At 30.9% G+C, this 24,248-nt stretch overlaps 2 protein-coding genes and 1 long non-coding RNA gene across 3 annotated transcripts; 2 read left to right on the top strand and 1 right to left on the bottom strand.

Annotated features, from left to right (window-relative positions):
• Positions 1-1,362: 1,362 nt before the first annotated feature.
• Positions 1,363-9,263, bottom strand: LOC103490705 (protein HLB1). The gene is made up of 14 exons (XM_008450341.3): positions 8,806-9,263; positions 6,632-6,763; positions 5,821-5,890; positions 5,351-5,464; positions 4,881-4,964; positions 3,946-3,996; positions 3,732-3,761; positions 3,571-3,633; positions 3,390-3,455; positions 3,041-3,169; positions 2,919-2,954; positions 2,295-2,414; positions 2,013-2,201; positions 1,363-1,757 (listed from the first exon to the last, which is right to left on the bottom strand). The coding sequence occupies exons 1-14, from the start codon at positions 9,261-9,263 to the stop codon at positions 1,647-1,649; spliced, it is 1,653 nt and encodes a 550-aa protein (XP_008448563.1). The 3' UTR covers positions 1,363-1,646.
• On the top strand, positions 9,225-9,831 carry LOC127149942 (uncharacterized). The gene is made up of 2 exons (XR_007821817.1): positions 9,225-9,372; positions 9,491-9,831. It is a non-coding gene; the product is annotated as an uncharacterized LOC127149942 (long non-coding RNA).
• An 11,149-nt stretch (positions 9,832-20,980) lies between these two features.
• LOC103490704 (methionine gamma-lyase-like) lies at positions 20,981-23,467 on the top strand. The gene is given in 2 exon segments (NM_001328449.1): positions 20,981-21,749; positions 22,887-23,467. Coding segments are annotated over 2 exon segments (1,350 nt in total).
• Positions 23,468-24,248: the final 781 nt, after the last annotated feature.

Here is a 24,248-nt window from a genome sequence, read left to right as displayed (position 1 = left end):
TATAGGTATACTTTGTAGTTTTTTTAAAACAAAGTGAAGTGAATGGTGAATAGAGACAAAAGACATATTCATTGTCAAACAATGCAAGTTTCTGTTGAAGAATAGAAGACATAAAGATAAGGTCAACATCAACATAAATGAAGTGTTTGCACCTCTTTTCTCTTCATTGCCAAATTCTCTCGCTCTCTTTCTTTCCTTCTCCTCCTTTTTTCTTATTGATTGATCGTACAAATACTATGCAAAACGAAAGTCCTCTCCCTACCAAGCCAACCAACAATTCCAATTGTCTTATTATCTTTTAACTTCCTCTCCATCTTCAAACACAACAATTTTTCTTTCAATAGAATTAAGAGGAGCAACACTTTCTTCTATTCTCCCATCGGAATTCTATCTATTCATTTTCGAATCTTCTTACAAATCTAAGTTTTTTAAGATTTTTACCACAAGAACTATATGCAAACGTTTTGTCATATTTATGGCTTGTACATTTTTTTAAAAAAAGTATTATAATAGTGATCTTAAAGTAGATACTAACATTGAAATATACAACTCTATATACATATATTCTAGGTTAGATACATGTTGTAGTCCCTATTGTTTTAGGTGCTTTTTTTAATCAATTTAGCCTCTCTTTGTTGAAGAAGTTTTTATTAAATATCAACTTCAATTGTAGTAGGTCAAACTTCATTTTAAGGTTGTGAATTTACTACTCAATCTATATAGGTTTAAAAGAACTTCAAATTTTTTTTAGGCACTTAAAATTGATTCCAAATAGATCATTTTCACCCTCTCATATACTATATGAGAAGTCCAAATTTGGCAGCTACGATTATTGTAGCTAAATAGATATACAAAAGTCTTCCAACTTTATTATTTCATACGCATTCACTTTCATCATTCCCTATGTATTATTGCAAGTTCTCTTGTCACTTAAGAATTGTTGAATATTCATTCAACGACAAAAAAAAGGTTAGATTACAAGTTCAACTCTCTCTGTGTCCTGGCAAATAAGAAGCATAAAAATAATAGACAAAAATAGATTCAAACCACAGTGGCCAAATGATAAGTTCCCAACATCCCATTGGCTATTACTTCTCTTGCCAATCAAACGTAGTATATAGACATCTTGCAAGCCAACCCATCTCATAAAACGTAGTATATAGTTCACGTAGTATATCGATCGTTCCGTGACAATAGTGACAATAGTGACAATAGTGAAAGTGCTTGCAAGCCAACCCAACTCATAAATATTATGTGTATATATAAATATATAAAACTAAATCAAACTCAATCAAATGAGTTAACTAACTAATTTTCTTTTCCAGGATCTATTGATAAAAGTAGTAGAGAAATTCAATTGAATTTGTAAAAGAAATTAATTTGAAGCTCTCTCATTTCTCAAGGTCTAAAACCGTACCATTTGTGCGTGCTGTTGTTAATAAACGACATGTACAAATATTATTATTACACTTGAAAATGAAAGGTGACTAGAGAAACATGTATTTAAGCACTGGAAAAGCACCCCAAAATTGTGTGTTTTCAATCTAGAGAAATGAATACTCCATCTACTATTGTGAATTAAGCATAATATATAGACATCAAGATAGAATCATTGATACATTTTTTGTGTATTTGGTAATAATCAATCAACCTGTTATGATGCCAGCCAAAACCTCGTTCTTGCCTCGAGCGTAGATCGTGTAAACTAATCTAATTGCATCGAGCCATCCATCGAGTGCGTCCCATGAGTCAGCAACCTGATAGAATCAACCAAGGTGATCAGTGCACTCCACTCTAGCAGTAGTTACTCAAGAATCGGAGATATCAGATAATAAGACATGATAATCTTTCAGATTTGGTAAAAATTGATAGGTTGAATGTCGTTTTTTTTTCTTTGTTGTTATCATTATCGTTTAAATTGCTAATGGTTTTTCCTCTTTACCATCCTATTGGATGATTAAATTGTTTTCAATTGAAACAAAGAATTTTAAATCATGCTAGAATAAGCTCACCAAGAAAATGGGTCCATGGATTGTGTCAATGCAGAGTCCAGCACCAGGTGGTAAAGTAAGATCGGCACATGCGGATACAGAGACAATATCAGGAATTTCTACTTTGATTGTCCTGTCGCCATTCAAGGTACTTCCAGATCTTCCTAAAGTACTAGGGGATGTTTGTATTTGTTCCCCTCCTATGTTAAGCTGAAAGAGGATTACCCAATGGGAAGCAGTTTAACGTCAGTTTCTTCCAAGGTTAAGTGATAAAAGAAAATAAATAGATAAATAAAATTGTACCTTTTGCAATACATCATGGTTTAGAAAAAATTGTGAACGTTTCCAATCACTGTGAGGAGCAAGTGGTCTCCCCACAGGAGGTGCAGTCAGGTATCCGACTTTTAGATAGGGTAACGGCAGCTGTCAAAAAGCCAAGATCCATTAAGTTCACAAAAAAGTAATTACGTATCAAGGGATGCCACCACCAAGTCATTTCAAAAGCATATGTGCATTTGAATATAAGATAAGTCCAAATTCGGACGGTACAGATATCTTGGAAATTTAAAAAATACAGTAAAATGCTTGAATGGGGTATATGCTAAAGTTGTAACGACATGACATATCATGACCCTACATTTTGACTGCTAAAGTAGTCTTCATTGATACAGTAAAACTTAAAACCATGCACACCCCAAGTGTTGATCGCATCGTAGGCCTAATATGGAATCAATTATGACATTTCCAGCTTCAATTATTTTAAAACTTCGTACAGATCTTTCACATCTTCCCAGTAAAAGACCAATACAACGCATATTAAACTAAACCATACGAACAATACAGGTAACCGGTTTATACTGAGCAAATAATAGAACATAAGACATGAACAAGTGTGATCCGCACTATTTGAGGGGAGTCAGAACTAACCATGGAACGGACCAACCGTAAGGCGCTGCTATACACCTATTAAAAACAAATATCAAAATTTCAGACTTTTGCAGAAATACATGTTTAATTGTTGGTAAGAATGGCAAAGAAGCTGGACTTACAGAGTAGTTTGGTTTTAGAGCATGAGCAGCTGCAATATAAATAGCAGATTGACTGTATAACTCATTGGGGGAAACATCTTTAATATTTCCTGTTCCACCAGTCCTTAATGTGTCCTCAGCTAATCCATACTGTAGATGCCAGAAATGAGTTTAGGTTTGAGCAAATTTATGTTATCTGATCTGAATAAACCAAAAAGTTTTCCTTCCCATTGTCATTTATAGAAACAGAATTCAAGACGCTCTTAAATATAGCTATACAATACAGGTTGATGAAGTTATTCTAAACACAGTGCATTAAATAGATGTAAGATCATGTAATTTCCATATATAGAGCAGGTAACAGACTCACCAGAACAGTGCCAAGGTTGTAGATTGCTCGATGAAAATCAAATTGCAACTGTATAGCAGCACGGAACTGCAATGGAAGAAAACTGAGTAATCTAGGCATAGAATATAAAAGTAAGTTTTAATGTATAAACAAAAGGCTGGAATTCTTTGGCATTTAAATGTTTCAAAATAGTAGGTGACACCTTACTGATCGCTGTTTTTACAATTGTCTGCTTTTCTCGTGCTGGCACAATCGCACTGAGTTCCTGAAATGGATCGTGAAGTTTTTACACACGGTTGCATAGGTGGAGGTAAACAAGAGTCTTTCATACAAAGATTAATCTAATGTGAAAAACATAAGTACCTGTAGGGCAAGCCCCCAATTATTTAGCGCCTGAAACAGACCCAGAAAGAGTTAGAATTAAGGTATTTGGAACGAATTAATTCACGCGTTTCATTAAAGTTATTGAGGCTTAGAATCAATTTCACAGAAGAGGACACAATGCAAGCAAAGGAAGAAGAAAGTCCCAGAGACAAATTTAAGCACGTGGTTTTTCTAGCAGTTTCTTGAGGTGTACCTGGGGGCTATTCCAGTTGAGTTGGACAGCTTTTTCATAATTTTTGGTAGCCTGAAAGATAGAATAATTGCAATGATCAGTTGGTAAGAAAATGATTTTTTTTCCTCTGGAAGGTATGAAATTACAAAAGAGGGGGACGACGCAAAGGAACAAATAATTACTGAGAATTAGATGTGGAAACAAGGGAGTACCAACAGAACACAAGCAATTCTTTTTCCATTCTTCATTTTTCCTTTCGAAATTTTTATTTTTTCTAAACTTTTCAAGTCTGAAATATGTTAGTCATCCCCTGATTAGGTATCATAACTATTTAGGATAGAATTTTAATAAGATCGATTCAGTCCCCCAATTAATCAGTATTCTAGTATAAAGGCACCTCTAATTGTGTTTTACAAACATTTCAATTTTTTTATTACAGTATTGATGATGAAGTCTAATGAGACAGTTTATTTATTAAACAGTTTAACCACCCTAAATGACGCTTTTGAAAGAAAATAAAGTATTTTTTTTTTTGTTTTCTTTTTTCTAGAGAAAATTTCAGAGTGCTTGGGCAGAGATCCGAACATTCAACGCATAAAGGAGGCTTAAGGCTATTGACTCCTTCACCTTCACCAAGTCAAGAAGTCGAAGAGATTTAACAAAAGCATGTATGGTAAAAGAAACGTTTCATCAAAAAGAGAAGAAAATGGCACAAAATGGAGAAGGCCAAGAGTGTCCATGGAATCACAGTGATCAAATTAGCACGGTAAATAGCCAAACTTTAAATCTTTTCCAATCCTGGAGGAAATTGTGGACATATACAACCCATAAAGGATGGTGCTCATCCTTTCCAGTCATGGACATACCCAAATTCCTAATGATATCCATACATTAGAGATGGAAGTTTTTTTATAAATGTGTAATGACGATAACCTACAAGGGATGGAAGTATAAACCTGCTTCCACAGTTCTTCGGCCTCCTTCGTACGACCACGCATTTTGGCCCGATCAGAGATTGCAATAGCCCAATTATAAAAAGCCTGGGATGCAATCCAAATACATCATTAAGACAGCACCAAAGATGAGTTTTGCAGTTCATGTGAAAGTTGCATACAAATATTTTCTAACTCCGTCAGTACCAAGTATAAACAAAGGCCTACTCTTAGTCATGGTTTATCAAAACCTAAGCTAAGCAGGAAGAAGTAGTTACTGATGTGAAAAATGGACCAAAGAAAAACTAATTTTGATCCATCTTGGAAAAAAGGATGGCAAAAGAACTCTATAATCTGAATAAGTTCATTTCTGGCAGAATCAATATACGTGTTTTTCAAAGTTTGTCCTTCTTTTCGTTTCTTTTGAATCTACTGTCAAATTTTTCGCAACAGCATCCTGAGTAGTACAACTATAAAATGGTTTTTTTACATACATCATGAAGTGTTGGGCACAGATGGGTGGCCTCATCGTACTTTTTACAAGCCTCCTCAAGCAACGCATCTTTAGAGGGCGAGGTGGAATCTGGACTAACATTGTCTGCACTCTCCTGCAACACCAGATTTATACAGAGTTTTATCGTGATATTGCTTGAAACAGAACGAAATATCTGTACATTTTGTACTATATTATTATAAAGAAGTTGTACTTGTCTATGCAAAGAAAATTAAATGTCTCCTTGCATTTTATATTTATGTTGTCTCTCTATATAAAACATTGACACTTGTACCGGAAGATGTCAGCTAAGTTGTGATATATTTTTATACCAAACACATAATTCAATTCAGCTAGAATTCTTTTAATGATTCATCAATAAGAGCTCCCTGCCTTGCAATGTTATTGATCAAGAAATGGAAGAGAAGAAAAAAAGATAGTTTCCAAAATGAATAATATAAAGTCTCAGACCTGGAGGACCAAAGCCCAATTGTACAAAGCATCATAGTCTTGACCATTTCTCTCAATTGCACTAGCATACCTGCATCATTTGAATGAAAATAGATGTTTAGAAACAAAGGGCCTCTGTAGGAATGCGAAAAAGAAAATTTTAAGAAAGAAATGGACCTTCTGTTACTGATATGAAAAAAGTATATAACATATTTTATCAATAATTATGACCAAAAGCAAATTGTAACATATTTTGCCAATAGGTTCACGGTTAGCCCTGTTGTGAGAAAACAATACGAGCCTTAGTAATATACACTCCTACAATTATCTCAAAGCAGACACACCAAGATATTTTGAGATGATTAGCTTTCATCTCACCCATGCCACAGGTGCTTTGCACTTAGGTTAGGCATGTCCCTTTGGAAAACAATGTGGCCACTTAACTGAAATGTAAATATTCTGCAGTATGTTTCTCAGTTTATCAACTCTAAATGTTATAAGAATCAGTTACCCAGTACATAAGAACATCCACGATTATCAATATAATATAAAGACGCGGACATACAGTATTATTACATATTGTCTTGTTTGCTATGCATGCATGAGTTTCCTTCTTTTTTCTCGGTTGCAGTGAAAATCCCATTTCCATTCTATCAGTGCATCACCATGACATAACTAGAGCTAAAGCACAAGCTCCTATTGGAAGAAAAGGGGAAATACAACTCGGATCTTACTTCAAAGGAATTCAAAGTAGAAGATACCAGAACTATTGAGAGAAATATAGACGTAGTTGACAGACCACTATAAGGTACAAAAAGTATTATAATGATACCTCCTAGCAGCAAATGTGAGAATCCTTTGACGAGAACGGCCCTCTTCATCGACACCTGTAATACTGTTGATCAACTCCATGGCAGCTCTACTCTGTTCAGAATAAGGCTGATGTGGGCTATCTTGATTAAGGCTGTGCAAATTCATGCAGTAAATAAAAGAAGAAAAGAAAAAATATAGCTATAAAGACAAAAGGTGGTAACATCAAAATTCTAGCAACTAAAGATTCCACTGAAAACAGTGAGCATTTTCTTAATTCAAACCAGAGTCAAATGGGAAGAAAGAAAAAGAAAACTAACTAATCGATTAGTATGCAAAAACAAATGGACAGCAGTACCCATAAATGAATTGATTAATTCCAAAATGAGTCATAGAGCCCCTAGAAGTGAAACTACAAGCAGAGGATGGAACAAAGAGAAAATGTAAAAGATACGTTATAATTGTGAGAAAACAATAGGGTTAAGAAATCAAGGGTCATGACATGAATGATACTAAGGTACTATTAAGATATTAAGGGTGCATGGGTAATAAGTTTAGGGAGGTTGTTATAGCATTTGGCTCTAAATAAACCGAGGGGTAGGTTCCATCCAAGTAGTCGAGTACCTCAAATACTAGGGTTATCCTGTAGCTCTTATCTTTTTATATTTCAATCAATTTAGTTCTATGTGGGTTCTACCGAATTGCAGTCAATAATAATGCATTAGTAAAAAGATCTGAATAAACAAATAACGTTGACTATAAAGTAGGGGTGTTGCTGGTTCACGTTGAGTTAATTTAGAACCCAAACCAAAACCCAGCTGCAAGTTATATTTATTTCCTAAAGTTAATCAAACCAACCACGTTCAGTATGAAATTGAGCAGGCCAAACAGATAACAGAGATTTTTTTTAAGTCAATACCTATGTGGTTAATGGAAAAGTGCAATTGGAATTGGCAATTCAATCCTACCCGACCAAAAACCATCAAAATTGAAATCAAACTAAACTTTCTTAGTTCCTACCACCTTATAAAAGCCAATCTGGATTATCCAAAAATGAAATAAAGGCACATTTTTGGTAGAAATGAAATCACCAAATTTGAAGCCACAAAATCTAATTTCATAGCAACAGAAGTTGATTAGAAATCATATCAAAGGCAAAGCCAGATGCAAGAAATTAAGCAACATATGAGAGAGAGAGAGAGAGAGAGAGAGAGAGAGAGAGAGAGAGCTTGGAAAACAGAAGCAAAAAAAAATAACAATAAAACTTGTTTCCAACCAAAATTCCCATGGAAAAAATTCGTTTCAACAAACCAAAGGATCCTGTCTAAGTCTACCTAACCACTATAAGTATATATATATATATATATATATATATACTCCTACAGAAAAGTTCTATAGGAGTATATTTTGGTTTAGGACAAGGTAATATTTAATAAAGGAAAGAATTAAGCCTATCATGGGTTGGATTGGGTCAATTTGCTGCAATTTTCAGATCTAACAAATAATTCGGGGAAACTGAATGGTGAATGTGAACAGCCACATACATACAAACTCAGTCTAATAAAATTGGATAGGGTCCGTCAGGTTTGCTGACACACAAAACAAAATGCCTCATAGAGAAGCCATTATATTTACTTTCTGAACGTACACAAAAATGTCTGACCATAACAACTAAAGCCTGAGTCTGAGGATATCATTCGATCGTTGAAAGCAATCAGTTTATCTTACCTTTCTAGGAGGAAAAAGAAAGACAGACCCCTTTGAGGAAGACAAATGACCTAGACAGTTTGAGAGAAGAAACCTTGCAGGCACCAACAAGCAAGCTCGTTGGAAAACTTCTGATCAACTTTGACTTTCGAAAATTGACATGTTCAAACGGGAGTCAATTAATTTTATTCCTAAATAGTTTTCCTCGAAAGAAACTACCCCGTAACATTTTTTAATCAAAAATAGGTATTCAACCCTCAAGTTTGACAGAACAGTCGCAAAATCTCTCTCCCTCTAACAGAAGTGATCACTAGATTAAAAAAAAAAAAAAAACAAGGTTGATCATTCAGCATTCTTTTTTTTTTCTAATAATAATAACAATAATGAGATTATACTGCATAATTAGAAAGAATTCATTTTCACCAATCAACCATATTCAGCACATCAACTAAACAACAAAAGAGAACGAAGCCAAGCAAGATTCCAAACCTGTGACCGGAGTTCCCCTCGGGCCTCTCGCCTTCAGATTCATTAAGGCCGTCGCTACCATCTTCACCTTTCAATCCATTCAACAACTCTCTCATTGTAAACGTTCTGCTTCCTTCGTCTTTACGCAACGCAGGTTGCAAGTTCTCCGTGTTGCCGTTGAATGGGGTGGAAGTTTCTTTATGCTCTTCAACACTCGGATCTGTAACACCCGTCACTACATGTAAATGAATTGACTCCGATAACTGTTTCCTTGGAGACTCCGGCTCCGAATCTGCTACTCCATTACTAACTGATTCCGATTCACGTTCTTGTTGTAATTCCGAACTGGGAATTGAATCTGCTGTAGGTTCTTCAAGCTCTGATCTGGGTTCACTAATTTGATCTGATTCTGATGAAATGTGTGGTTGGATTTCGATTCCGTTCTGCAAATTATTAGGTTCCTCGGGAGTAGGCGACATGGTGAAGTGTCGAACAGGAAGAGAATGCGAATGGAGCAAGGATCCGGAAAACGAGCAGATTGAAGATCAACGAAACTGAAAGTTCAAAGTCGAGAAAGAGAGAAAAATGGTGAAATTACGTTTTGTTGAGTAATACGATTTCTCAAGCTCCTAAAATTACTATTTTGCCCTTCGTGAAGAAATCCCTAATTTCCACTTCTTTCTCCTCCCTCCCTCTCACTGCACAGTGCACAGCAACGGAAACTTAAGAAAAAGAGCACCGGAGACGGCGTTAATCATCTCCCCTCCTTCAGGCACCACCGATGGCTAAAGGCCCAAAACACAAAGCATTTCTCTTCTCAACAATTCCAACCACGTTTCTGCAGAAGGAAACGCTCATGAAGATGATGAACGACCATTTTTAGTGTTGCTTCCTGGTTCGTCTTGCCGTGGACTGGACTCCGCTTCGCCGGAACGGCAAGATAAAACTATATCAGATTTTATCCTTTCGCGCTAAATTTCGGAAAATAGAATTTATATATTGTTTGTTTTATAAGGTAACTATCCAAAATGAAATTCATAGCTCAAATCTCATATTAGTGTTTGTCTTATCAAATCAATCTCGAGGTTAGATATTAAATCTTTTTTTTCATTTCATACTATAATTACAATACCTTTATTGGAAAAAAAAGAGAGAATTCTTTTATGTTTGAAAGTGTTTCGCACCATACTAATATTACTATTGCATCAAATCAATTATAACGACGAAAAAAATACGACAAGAAAACAAGTCCAACTTATAAGAACTTAGAAATTCTTACAGATATTTTGTTCAAACAAAAACAATAAAAACCCAAATGTTTTGTATGGATTGACGGTGTAAATTTTGGTTTTACTAAATGAATCATAATAACGAAGTTTAAAGTTATGTAACCTTCGTAATATAATTTTATAGAATTTATTGTTTTTATTTTCTAATAGCACTTTAAAATTTCATAGTTAACTAAACCTTATGATTTTATTTGGTAACATTTATTCCGTTAAAGATTTGGTAGCGATTTAACTAATCTACTTTTAAAATTGATAACGATCAAATTAATTTGATTGACTTTTTAAATGCTTAAAAAATATTATTAAATACACAATAGAAAGTAAATCTACACATACCATTAGTCTTTACTGAAAATAAATTGAAAGTTAACTGATCGATATTCTCGATAGTTGTCCAAGCAAGGACCAAATCTCTATATAAAATAAAGAGACTGATTTAATAGGGAAAATGTACATCCCCAAAAGAAAAATAGCAAGAACCTCAAGATTTTGGTCGATCAAATGAGTTGATGAATATATATTAATTGAGAAATAACCAAGTCATATTTGATTTGACACCTTACAACCTTGAGCGCGATAAATTATCTTACATCGTAAGAGTTCATTAAATAGATAAATAAATAAATGATACTCGAAAAAAACACTCTAAAAATGAGAGTTGTGTAATACAAGGGACGTCAAATATAAAGGCAAGGTGGAAACCTCGGGCTCGAAAACCCAAAGTCCAATGGACTCTTCTCTCACGATCGTAACCTTACCAACCACATCCCTTCATCTATTTCTTTTCGAACAAGATTAGGGCAGAGTAGATAGCATAATTTAAAATATATATATATATATATATATATATATATATATATATATCACACAAATATGAAATAAGAAAAATGTCATGTTTATCTTTTGGTGACTATCATTGATAGTCACTAACAACGGTAACAACTAATAGAACATTTTTTAAATTGAAAGCTACTGATAATTACAACAATCAACATTACAACTACCAATGTTATTATTCATATATCTCAATTTTGAGAAATTGAAATATTTTTTAGTCTTGTACATATTTATGTGTTATATATGCAATTATTATTTATTTATTTATTTTACTTAAATGTCATTTTATGAAACTTGTGTCCTATTATTAATTTATAATAATAAATATAGGTTTTAATTTTAATCATGTTTGAATACAACATGGTTGTATGTGTGTGTGTGTGAAAGTTTTTTAGTGGCTAATATTTATTTTAGAATGAAAATTAAGTAATTCATTTATAAATTAAATTTATATTTGTGGAATTAATCACATTAAAAAACTAATAAAAATCTAAACTTTTTAATTAATTTTTTTGAGTAATAGTTTTTTTTTTAAATCCCGGACATACTTTCACCTTCAAATCCTAGGTACGTTTTACCAATAATTTAAAAAACCAAGCCAAATTTTGAAAGAAAAAAAAAAGTAGCTTTCAACGTGCTATTTTTATGTTTTGGAATTTAGCAAAGAATTCAACCATTGTATTTAAAAAAAAAAAAAAAAAAGATACAAATCATCGTAAGACATGAAGAGAAAATAGACTTACTCTAGAAAACAAAAAAGAAAAAAAAAGAACAAAATAGTTACCGAATAGAGATTCTCCTAAAGTTTGAAAACTCATACACATCGAACAGGTCGTTAATTAATTCTTTCTCTCGTTCTTTTGATTATAATGTTTCTCTTTTAATTTGATAAATAGGAGTAAATGTATCAATACAATACTTAGAATCTCCAACACAAAAACGTATAGACTTTTAAAAACAAACATTGAATCAGGAGTACGATGACAAAAGTTTACTAGATACATTTACCCCAATTCTCAACCAGATTCTTTTGAACGAGTTCCTCTCTTTAGTAACTCAAATGGCTAACTAGAATTAAGTTAGACTAATTATAAACTATCTGTTTGAGTTTGGTAAAGGTTAGAGAGTTTGAATATTGCCAAATTTGAATGTTGGTGACATTATTGATTTTGTTGAAGGTCCACCACAAAAGGAGAAGATATTAAAAGCTGCCCTTACATGGATTTTAGATAAGCATTCCTACTCAAAATCTCAATCCTTCTACTCACCAAACCCTATCATTCTCTTATCTTATACTTTCATTATTAGAAATACACTTTTGATAAAAGAGAGAGAGAGAGAGAAAAAAACATACTCAAATATTCATTTAAGAATTGTAGTATATGTTATCCTAAAATGCTCGTTGTGATGATGGTCATCTAAAACAATGTGATTTTAGATCTCCACTGTTTCAAGGAGCTATATGTTTTTGAAAACGTAGATATCTGGAATTACTATAAATGTTTGACATCTTTAAATAATCATATTTGTTTTCTACATAAAATTAGTATATATTTACAAATATATAAAAATACTCATATGGTTGTGTTTGCTTAGTAAGAATATTTCTACTTTAGGAATGTTTGGAAATGTACATAATGTTCCGAAAATGCACCTACAGAATTAATGGTCTCTTTAAAAAGTATATAGAGTTTTTGAGGAATTTTCTTTTTCGTAATACAAGTAAGTTTTTGAGGATTTGAACCACTAACCATATGGTCATTAATTAACATACTCAAATGTATAGTTCATACTCAAATGTTAGTCGAACTATGCTCATTTTGGTTAAGTTTGGACGAATTTTTCTCTCATAATTTAAAAATTCTTTTTTCTCTCGGACACATTTTTCTAATGTCACACTCTATTTGTACCAAATGAGTTTCAAATCAAATTTCCATGGAATGACCCCACGAGAAATTGGGTGGTTCCAATTAGGTAGGGGTTCTTCATTCTAGGTGTGAGACGTGAAATCGTGGAATGTTTTTCTTTAAAGAAATGTATAGACGACTATGGAAAATAATAATAATAATAATAATTAAAAAATTATAGAATAAAAATAAAGATAATTTACTACGTAACTTAATCATTCCAAAATTTAAATGCACTCGTAAAAAAGTCAAAACAAGTTACAAAAATCCTATCATATTTACAAAATTCTAAAACAATATGTTGTATTTTTCCTATATCATATTCTCAAAAAGCTATCGAAAAAAAAAGAAATTTTATTTACAAAATATATCAAAACCATTCAAATTCTATATAATTCATTTGATTTTTTTCATTGTAAATAATTTCAAATTTTCTTTCTATCAATAATAATTTATCAATTATATATATAAACTCAATTTTAAAAAACATCAAAATATTTATATATTATCGTCATATATTTATATCACAAAGATAAAAATTCATTGACTTTTCTGCTAAAAAAAGAAAAAAAGTCAAACCCCATCTTCAAAAACAAAATAATAAAATTAAGAGATGAGGATGAAAATCAGAAACTTGTGTCTCAATTTGATACTTTGTGAATTGTAATGCAAACAAATTAAAACATATAGTTAAAATTCTTTAGGATATGAACATGAAGTAGAATAATAGTTATATATATTATTTAATACATCAATGAGAATTATTATATAATATTCTAATTAAGATGAGTGAGAGACTTTAATGTAATGAAGGAATTTTGACCATTCAAAGTTCCTTTTTAGGGATGAGGATGAAAAACTTTGTTGGCCTAATTTATGCTACCAATATTTTTATTAGATTATTATTATTATTATTATTATTATTAAGATTAAAAACATAATTTTAGATCAAAATGTTAGTATTTTGTTTGAATATATTCAAAGTTTAGCAAATATCTTTAACTCTAATACTTTATTATAAAAATACATTTGACATATGACAAGTATATTTAATATGGTTTAATCTTAAAAAACAATCAAGTTTTCATTTTTAAAATAAATATTTTTATTTTATTTTATTCTTTTTCTATAATGTTAACTAGGAGGGAGGGAAATCGGAAAATCGAAAAATCGAATTAATTCAAACTGATCCAACAGTTTGGTTTTGTTTTTTAGTGTCAAATTGGACTTCTTGGTCTGTATTTGGAGAAAACAAAAATATATTGGTTCGAACGATTTTTTTTTTTTTGAGAAAACCAAATGAAAATCGAACTAAACAAAATGGTATATGCACCCTTGAAAATATATAGTTTTCATTAGATATCTTTTTGTATTATAGGTAGAATAATGCATTTATATTTGTTGTTTAGAAAGAAAAAAGAAAAAGGACTGTTTTTTATTTAGAAAAGCACAACAAAAAAAAAAGAGTAAAATTGCAATTTATAAAGAAATAAATAGATCGAGCAAAAAACGACTCATTCAAGATAAAGCGGAAATTAAAGAATACGATTTTGGAGGAAAAAGATCAAATATAAAAAATCGAGAACCAAACAAATAATAAACTGATCCAAATAAAACTCGATCTATTGGTTTTATCCTCCATTGGACATTAGTTTGAATTTCTTACATGTAGAACCGATTGGTTTAGTTTAGTTATTGATAGTAAAATCTCATGATATATAATGTAGTTATTAATTATTAAATATATAGTGTATTACTTGATTTCGAATTTTTAGATTAACATGATAAATGATTAAAACTAATTATAGTCATTATATATATATATATATATATATATGAAGTATTTTCTTTTAATTGTAAATTGACTTTGACATGTTTATGTGTTTAACCTAATATTAAATTAAAGTTCATAAACTCTAAATAACGATTCGAATAAAAAAAACCCTTAAGGATTGAGGATAACTAATTATCGAACGTAGGAGACCTCGAAATCATTAAAAGACACGTAGACTATTCAATCTCATTGTCAATGACTTTAAGACCAAGTATGTAATAACAATATCGATACGTTGGACAATGATTATTTCTATCTTTATTTTAGTACAAGGGAGAAAAAAAAATACGAAACAACATATTAGAGGTGACATCCCTATTTATGAAATTATAGCTAGACTTGACGAACTTCTAGTAAAATATTATTTCCAAGGCATTGTCTTGTGCATGGTGAAAATGTATATATGCACGACGATAACGATATCAAATGAAGTTTTTTAGAAGGTGATTTTCTTTTTTCGTATAACTTGACAAATAAGACAACAATTTTGTCATTTCTTTTTGAAAGAAAATAATGTTGTCATTTTCGTAATGGATGGGTTGATATTCCAATTTCATGGATTATTTTTTAGGAAAATTCTAGGAGACAAGTAAGTTTAGAGATTTGGTGGAGGGGGAATATACAATCTATATGATTTGGAGAAAAAAAGAAGTGAAATAATGGTAAGTGGAGATATGATAAGGTTGACAAAATTTTGATAAGGACACCATATTTGTGGAGGAAATTTACCTAAGAAAATGGAGTTGCCTACATCAACTATTAATATTATTTTTTTTTAAAAAAAATCAAATATAGTAAAATTGAAACAATTTATATATAAATAAATAGAGCGAAGTATAATTGTCTATCAGCTGCTTTAAAGAATGATATGCATTGATAGACTACAACCATCTATTATTGATAGATAGTAGGGGTATTATTCACGATTCGGTTTGGTTGGGTTTGAAGCTAAAACTGCACTAACCACAAAATGCAAAAAAAAAAAAAAAGAACTCATTTGAAAGTGAACCGAACCGCTCATTTATGTCAAATCGAATCGATACTGAACCGCTTGTGCATACTAAAAACCGAATCACTTATGCAAGTGTCCCATGATGAAAACATAAGACAAAAGTTTTAAAATTCTGGGCAATCTCAGGGCAACTTTACCTCGAGTTTTAAAACATTTTCCTTCTGTTTTTTTTTTTTTTCATTTCGAGACAGCTCAAGGGAAACTTTGCCTCAAGTTTCAAAATCTAAATCCTTATGTTTTTCATCTTGGGGCATCTCGGAGGAAACTTTGCCTTAAGTTTAATCTTCGAGAACCAGTAGGTACCGTCTACCATAAATTATACATATATATTGATTATTTTCAAATAAAGTGGTTCGACTCGGTTTTAGAATCGGTTCAATTCTTAAACTGAACCGCATAAGAAGCGGTTTCAATTTAACACAAATCAAACCGAATCACATGCATTCGATTTGTCAATCGATCATTCCTCTTAGTAAAGATTTTCAATAATTTACTTTTGTTATGTTTTGGACTTTATAGATAAGGAGGGCTTGTTGGCCATTTTGGGTTCATAGAAATCTAAAGTAGGTTTTTGCTAAAGGAAAACAAAAGAATAACCTTTTTTCTTTTGTGTGTGGATAAGATTGTTTTTCTCTCTCTTTTTATGTTTGGTCACCATATGAAATGGTTGAATATATAATTTGTAGAATTTTTCATAATTTTAATTTAATCCTTATAATGATAGAATTGTGACTTAGAATCAAAAGATTATATTTAAAATTTTAGTACTACAAATAATCAAATTTTAAGAATTTAAAATTTATATATAGATTTATGTATTATATATGGTTTCGTATGCTTTTTGTTTTAAACGTGTATGTTTCTGTCAAGTAATCAAACATGCTTGAATGTTGTTCTTTTCCCTACACATAAAAGAACGGAAGAAAAATACATAATGCATCACAACCACGTTTCTTATTCTAATTGGATTTGTTGTTTTAATTCTCTTCGTATACTTTAAAATCGTTTGATTATTAGAACGACTTATCAACTTCCACATGTTGTACTGGAAAGTTCATAAGTTTAGTCGTAAGTTGTATCTCGAAGCTTCTTTGGAATAGTGAGAGCCAATTATTTTTATTTTTTGATATATAAAATGACAAAGGAAAAATAATAATGTGTCAATTGCCATATTTTGTGACCAAAGGTCAGTTGGTCCCATCATCCATTTCATCGTGACCTTAAGTTTGTCTATATCTATCTGACGGGTTTAATTTTTATACAAAGCTATGTACTTTTTATATTCGATAAGATTCCACGAAAACTTTTTAAGTGCTTAAAAAAGTAGATTTTAAAACGTGATAAAAGAATTAAGTATAATTGTTCTATTTTCTCATTCGCTCTTAGCTTCCCATTGTTGATCAAATTGGATATTTCAATTTTCACGTAATGGCTTTAATATTTGTTACATGCTTTATGATTTATATCCGTTTAAATTGTTAAAAGGAAATACGTTTATTTCTAGTTTTCTTCTAATACTTAGTTGTTACTTTTAAAATATTTAGGGATAACGTTGAAATACACTAAACTAAAGGATTTGTTTACGGGATATTTCAGATAAGAAGTCGAGTTTTGAAATTGTGAAACCTATCGTTAATGTAAGAAATAAATTTTCTATTTTAAATCAAAATAGTAAAAAGAGATAGAGTAGTTAATCGTGAAGATAAGGATTAGACTTCACACCTCTAATACGTAAACTTATTATACTAATTACCACTAAACTAAGCTCAATTTAATTTTTTTAAAACGTACGAAATTTTTTCTTGTGGAATAATAATATGGTGACATGGAATTCTAATCTATCAAAAATATTTCCCTACCACATGTATCTATAAGCTTTAAATTAATTATTAAAGTTATCAAAAAAATAAATAATTATTAAAAATGTACTATAAAAGTATTTATTTTTTTAAAAAAAAGTAAAGAAAATTAAAGTATTTTTTGTTCTCATCCTTCTCCCCATACATAAGGGAGAAAAATGTGATCAAATCAAACTTTTCAAAAGCCATCTTTTCTTTTCTTTTCTTTGCTTCTCAATTTAATATATCTTTTGGACATTAACAAAATTTGACCATTATTTTAGGAAAAAAAATATATATGAGTCATAAAAAAAATTTATACATACATTTTTTAATTAAATAATATGAAGTTCTTTTACCAAAATAATAATAACAATATGTTATGTCACTTGAGGAACAATGAGTAACTCATGCTATTGTTACTCATAATTTAAAAAATAAAATAGAAAAATAAATTTTTTTTCATAAATATAACAAATTATTAAATCTAAACGATCGTACACAAATAATAGCCAAGTATGAGCAATCGTGTATCACATATGTGTTGTTGACGAAACATTTTTTGTATTTTTCATTGTTTGTCTATGAGTTTTTTCAGTTTTTAGAATTATTCTATAGAATGTAAATATTTTGCCGTTTTGTTATATTTTTTAAAATATCCCTAAAAAATAATTTGCAAACGTAACATTATTATCTCTTAAATATACTTGATTCATCCTCTTAAATCACAATAAGAGAAAAAAAAATAATTAAAAAAATATTATCACGTGACAACTTGTGATTGAATGCGTTGCACAAAAAAAGATGCAACTCAGGATGTACCAAACTATTTGTCTATTATTTTTATACACAATCGATATAAACACATGTTGCCAATATACTATTGACATACCTTCTCGAAGTGATAACTAAGATTTAAAATTTTTCAATCTTCTATTTTCTTATTAAATTATTTATCAATCATATATCATATATATATATATATATATATATATATATATATATATATATATATAATTCGTACAATTTTGAGAACAAAAACTTTTCATAAAGTAAAAATTGTCACATATGCTATATATATATATATATATATATATAAAAAAAGTGTAAAGTAAAGATTGGCAACATTTTATTAAAGTTTTAAAGTCAAATTTAATAAAAATAAAATAAAAATTTTAATTAGGATGAATTTAAACATGCTTTTAATTACCACATTCAAGTAGTTTTAATAAGTATCTTTTAAAGAATATAAAATAATAAATGTATGAAATTTTTTATTTTAAAAAGAGAGAGAGAGAGTAATTTTAGTAATTTATGTAATTAATGAATAAATGTAAAAGTAATCCTTAAAAAAGAAACGAATATATAAAAATCAATTCTCCAGCTAATAAATTAGACCGTTTTTTCAATAATTATCGGTTTAATATTTACGTAATTTCATTGCGATATTTAAGAATTCCTTTCTATAATTATTTAGATCTCACCCTCTAAGGTATATATAATTTGAAATTTGTTTTCGAATTTTGGGATTAAAAATTGCATATTCTAATGGTTAATTTCTTGATTTTAAGTTATTTAAAATAATACATTAATTAAACTAAATAATTGTTTAAATTAAAATTCATTTTCTGAATTTATTAAACCGTATATATATAATAAAACCTAAAAATATTTACGACCGTCCAAAAAAAAAAAAAAAAAGCCGGAAGTCAATAAAATAATTTTGTAATTTTCAGGTTTGACTTGCATTGCTTCTCTTCTAGATTTCTTCTTCTCATATTGATTTATTATTATGTTTAAATACCATATTTCATGCTCATGATCTTCGACAAATTTTTTTGAAGTTACCTTATCTTCCTTATAAGAATATCAGATCGTTTAAATATCATTTTGACATGATATAAAACGATCGTTTATCATTAGCAACATGTTCGTTTACCATGATCAACTTTAAATTTGAAGCCATTTTTCTCATCAGTTAAAAGAACCACACGATCATTTTGACCTTATCATAGTTAACACGATTGTAAGACACTTTTTCCCATCGTTTATAAAGAACTACACAATCGATTGTGTGAATACGATCATTTAGATTTGTATTTAAAAATGTGGATATGATCTAAACAATCGCTTACTATAATCAACACGATCTAGATATTCATCTAGCATGGTTAACACGATTGTAAAATTGGAGCTTTATCGAGAAGCATTTTCTCAATCGTTAAAAAGAACTATACGATCATCATGTATCGTGACCGAGGTATTTTTGGTATTTACTAGTGGACTTTTTATATTTTTGACAAAACCGTTTATTTTAATGGATTCCTTTCGAAACAAGCCTTAATTTCAAACATCAAACTAAATCTAAAATTTAAAACAAAATAGAATTATTTTCTAAAAAAAGGAAAAAGACAATAGAATTTAGTTAATTTAAAATTCCAATTAAACCCAAAAATTGTAATTAAATAAGAAATTTAATTTAAAACGAATCAACATTTCTCTCCCGTTTGGAAAAATCTTCACTCTAAAAACATTAATTTATGCAAATCCGAAAATTTCTAAATCTTTAAAATTCAAGGATTTAATTAAATATGTCTATATATATAATACATCTTTTGAGAGCAACACACAATGTATAATTTCCAAGTCCAAATAACTTTAGAGAAAACATATGAAAGCAATAAATATAGAGAGAAAAATGTAAATTGTTAGAGCAAATATAGAAAAATTAGATAATTATATGATACTCATACACTAATAATAATAATAAACTAAAATTTTAAAAACAACCAAAACCCTTTTTTTTCTTTTCCATTTAATTAACGTTTCTTATTTTTTTTTCTTTTTTTTTCCTTCTTTTCCCCTTCATTAATTAACAAAAAAATAAACAAACAAAAAAAGAAAAAAGAAAAAAGAAAACAAAACCCTAAAATAAAATATACCATTAGGTCTAATTTGCGTAGAAATAACCATAAATCCAAATTTGTTGGCTTTTCCCCATTGCTCCAACTCACACACAAACCTACGTTACCATTTAAAACACAAAATTACAAAAACGCTCTCTTTTCAATAATTTTAAGAAAACTAATTTCATAAAATTAAAAAAAGAAAAATTATGAATAAATTGACAACTATTTTTTAAAAATATTAAATTGGTTTTTTTTTTTTTTTGGGGTTAATTTTTCCTTATTTGAAGGAACTTTAAAATGGCATTAAATACATGCAATTTGATTACGTGTTTAATTTTAAGTTTTCAAAAACCTCCAAACAAAACTTAAAACACAACTATACATTCATTTTATTCCAATTTTACCCCTCACTCCCCCATTTTTTTTCTCTATATAAACTCTCTTCTTCACTCATTCTAAACCTAAAACAAAAAAAAATCCAAAAACAAATTATTATTATTATTAGTATTATACTCTTTTTGTTTAAAGAAAAGAAAAAAAGTTCCAAATTTTATTGTTCCTTCTCATTCCATGGCTGAATTGAAGAATCATAATTTCCGGGGCACAAAGAGAGCATCCCCCGACGAATCGGACGACGTAAAAACCGATTCAAAGAAACCAACGGCCATGATTTCCTCTCTCCTCGAAGATCCAGCGGCTGCGATTGCCAATACGCGTCATGAGTTCGGCGAACACGGAGGGGTAAACATGTCAATTGAAGCCTCCGCCACATTCACCGTCATGGAACCTGAAACCATGCGTCGGATGTTCGCCGGTGAGTTGGGTCCCGACCGTGATTTCTTCATCTACAGTCGTCATTTCAACCCAACCGTTTTGAATCTCAGCCGTCAGATGGCTGCCCTTGAAGGTACCGCCGCTGCCTACTGCACCTCTAGCGGAATGTCAGCCATCGCCGCCGTGCTCCTCCAATTGTTAGCTAGTGGGGACCACGTGGTGGCGAGTAGGACATTGTACGGCGGGACCCATGCGTTGATGGCTCACTTTTTTCCGAGGACTTCGAATATAACGACGACGTTTGTAGACATAGGGGATTTGAAGGAAGTGGAGAAGGCAATAGTTGAAGGGAAAACCAAAGTGCTTTATTTCGAATCGGTTTCGAATCCGACGTTGGCGGTGGCAAATATACCGGAATTATGCCGGATTGGACATGAAAAAGGTGTCACGGTGGTCGTCGATAATACTTTTGCCCCGATGATTCTGTCGCCGGCGAGGCTAGGTGCTGACGTCGTCGTTCATAGTATTTCAAAGTTCATTAGCGGTGGAGCTGACATCATTGCAGGTACTCTTTCTTCTTCTTCTTCTTTTTCTTTTGGTGTTGTATGTTTTCCATGGTCACCTCAACAACACCCAATTAGGTTTTGGTATGTTTAATACAATATTTGGGGTCTCTTAATTTTAATCTTTTTACTAATTAAATTGTCACATAGTAATTTTAAGTATTTAGGGTATTTTATAGCTATTTAATTTTTTTGTTTTCGAAATTGTGATTGTCTCTTTGTACATGATTTGACAAAATTTGTAGGAAAAACAAATTTTGAAAGCTATTTAAAAAAATCCTAAAAATAGATAAGAAAAAATTAGATAATAAAAAAAAAATGAAATTTGAGATGATATTCTTTGTTTTGTTTCCACAAAATCAGTGATATATTACTAAATTTAAGATTTATAGAGTGGAGAGACTTAAATTAGATAGTACCAATTTTTTTTTATTATTATAAAAAAGTTGATGACTAAAATTTATCTATAGCATGTTAAAGATTTTTCTTTGTTATGTCATTTAAGAATTAATTTGGCTGCTATGTTTATTCATATCAATTTAAATAGCCTATTAAAATTTACATAAATTTCACACATTTAAATTAAAGAGACCATTTTTATTACTTAAAAAAGTATAAAATTTCTAAAATCCCTTTCCTCTAGTGCTCTATGACATAATCGCTACAAGAGAATACCGATTTGTCTAAGTTTTGTTCCGTGACTATTGGAAAAAGTGGAAAGTTAACTTTAAATTTCTTTTGCAAAATTTTATGATTGATAATTTATTCTCAATTTTCATGATGAAGGAAAAGGATAATATATTTTTTTTCTTAAAGAAAGGAAAAGAAAAATGGTGGTGGTGGGGGATGGGGGTCATATGTCATGTGATGGCAGATGATGGGGTTTAGGTGTTTGGTTGCTCTTCTCGTGAATTATTTGTGACTCAGAATTTGTCTGTTTTCATACTTTTAGTTGGGCATGGGATGAGGATATGGATGTATATTTCTTTTTCCTTCTTTTAGATTAGATATTGGATCATATAAAACCCACAAAATTTGCTATATATATGAAAGAACTTAGATAGGGTTTAATTTATTACGTTCATGTTGACTCTCTCCATGAAAATAATTGGATTTATATGATGGGGGTGTGAGTGCAGGTGCAGTGTGCGGTCCTACAAAGCTAGTGAACTCAATGATGGATCTACGACAAGGGAGCTTGATGCTTCTGGGGCCAACTATGAATGCGAAGGTGGCATTTGAGCTGTCCGAGAGAATCCCTCACTTGAGCTTGAGAATGAAGGAGCATTGCAGAAGAGCGTCGGTGTTTGCGGAGAGGATGAAGAAGGCAGGGTTAAAGGTCATATACCCTGGGCTAGAAGACCACCCACAACACCAACTGATGAAGAGCTTGGCTAACCCAGAATACGGGTTTGGGGGTATGTTGTGTGTGGACATGGGGACGGAGGAAAGGGCAAACAAGCTCATGAGTATACTTCAAAACACTACTCAATTTGGATTCATGGCAGTGAGTTTAGGGTACTATGAAACTCTAATGTCATGCTCAGGAAGTAGCACGAGTAGTGAAATGAGTGGAGAGGAAAGGGAATTGGCTGGAATCTCACCAGGGCTTGTAAGAATGTCTATTGGGTATATGGGCACATTGGAGCAAAAATGGAGCCAATTTGAGAAAGCTCTTGCCAAAGTGCAAGACATTGGGGTCCCATTTTGCAACAATTAATTAGAAATTTGGAACTTGAATTATTGGTCCTGATCGATATTAGACTTCGGTTTGGATCTCTTTTCTCTATAAAAGTGATCGGTTTGATTTGGCTATGGGTCAAACTCCGAAACCTAACAAAATCGAACCAACTACTTTCAACTTCTAATATGTATAGTTGCCTATGATCAGTATTATATATCTTTTCAAAATCAATGGAATAAACACATGCTATTTTACCAATTGTTAAACGAGGCCACAATAATAAATATGAATGGTTGGTAGAAGTTAACTAGAAATAATAACGAATGGTTATGTAATTATCTTTTTCAACTAACGAATGGTTGTCTTATTTCTAAAACACATTAATTTGTATCTATTTAATATTTAATTTAAAAGATGGCAATTATTTCAATGTGTGTGGAGAAGACGTTTACATATGTTATCATATTGGAATATGAAACTAACCTGTATTTGCCATTTTATCTTAGAAAGTCGTTTGAGGCATAAGGTTTGAAGAGTTGCTTGGTGTGTTGTTATTTATTATATTTTGTATAAGGATAACATGTGCGGTTTCTATTGTACTACTTTATGTCTTACTTGTGTTCTTAGTCTAAATATTCATTTTGAGATTTTTACCTATTATTCTATCTGGCCCGAGGATTGATTCTCTTGTGTGAGGCGAAATTTAAGGGGATCATTATTCTCCTTTGGGACCTTTTTCCTTGAGCTTTGTGCGTCTTCTTGCGTGCTTGTCTTTCTCATTCATCTTTGTTATATATATATATATATATATATATAT

This window comes from Cucumis melo, chromosome 6 (assembly GCF_025177605.1).
Source record: "Cucumis melo cultivar AY chromosome 6, USDA_Cmelo_AY_1.0, whole genome shotgun sequence".
NCBI lineage: Eukaryota > Viridiplantae > Streptophyta > Magnoliopsida > Cucurbitales > Cucurbitaceae > Cucumis > Cucumis melo.
Note: the sequence above shows the minus strand (reverse complement) of the source record. Positions and strands in the feature narration are given on the sequence as shown.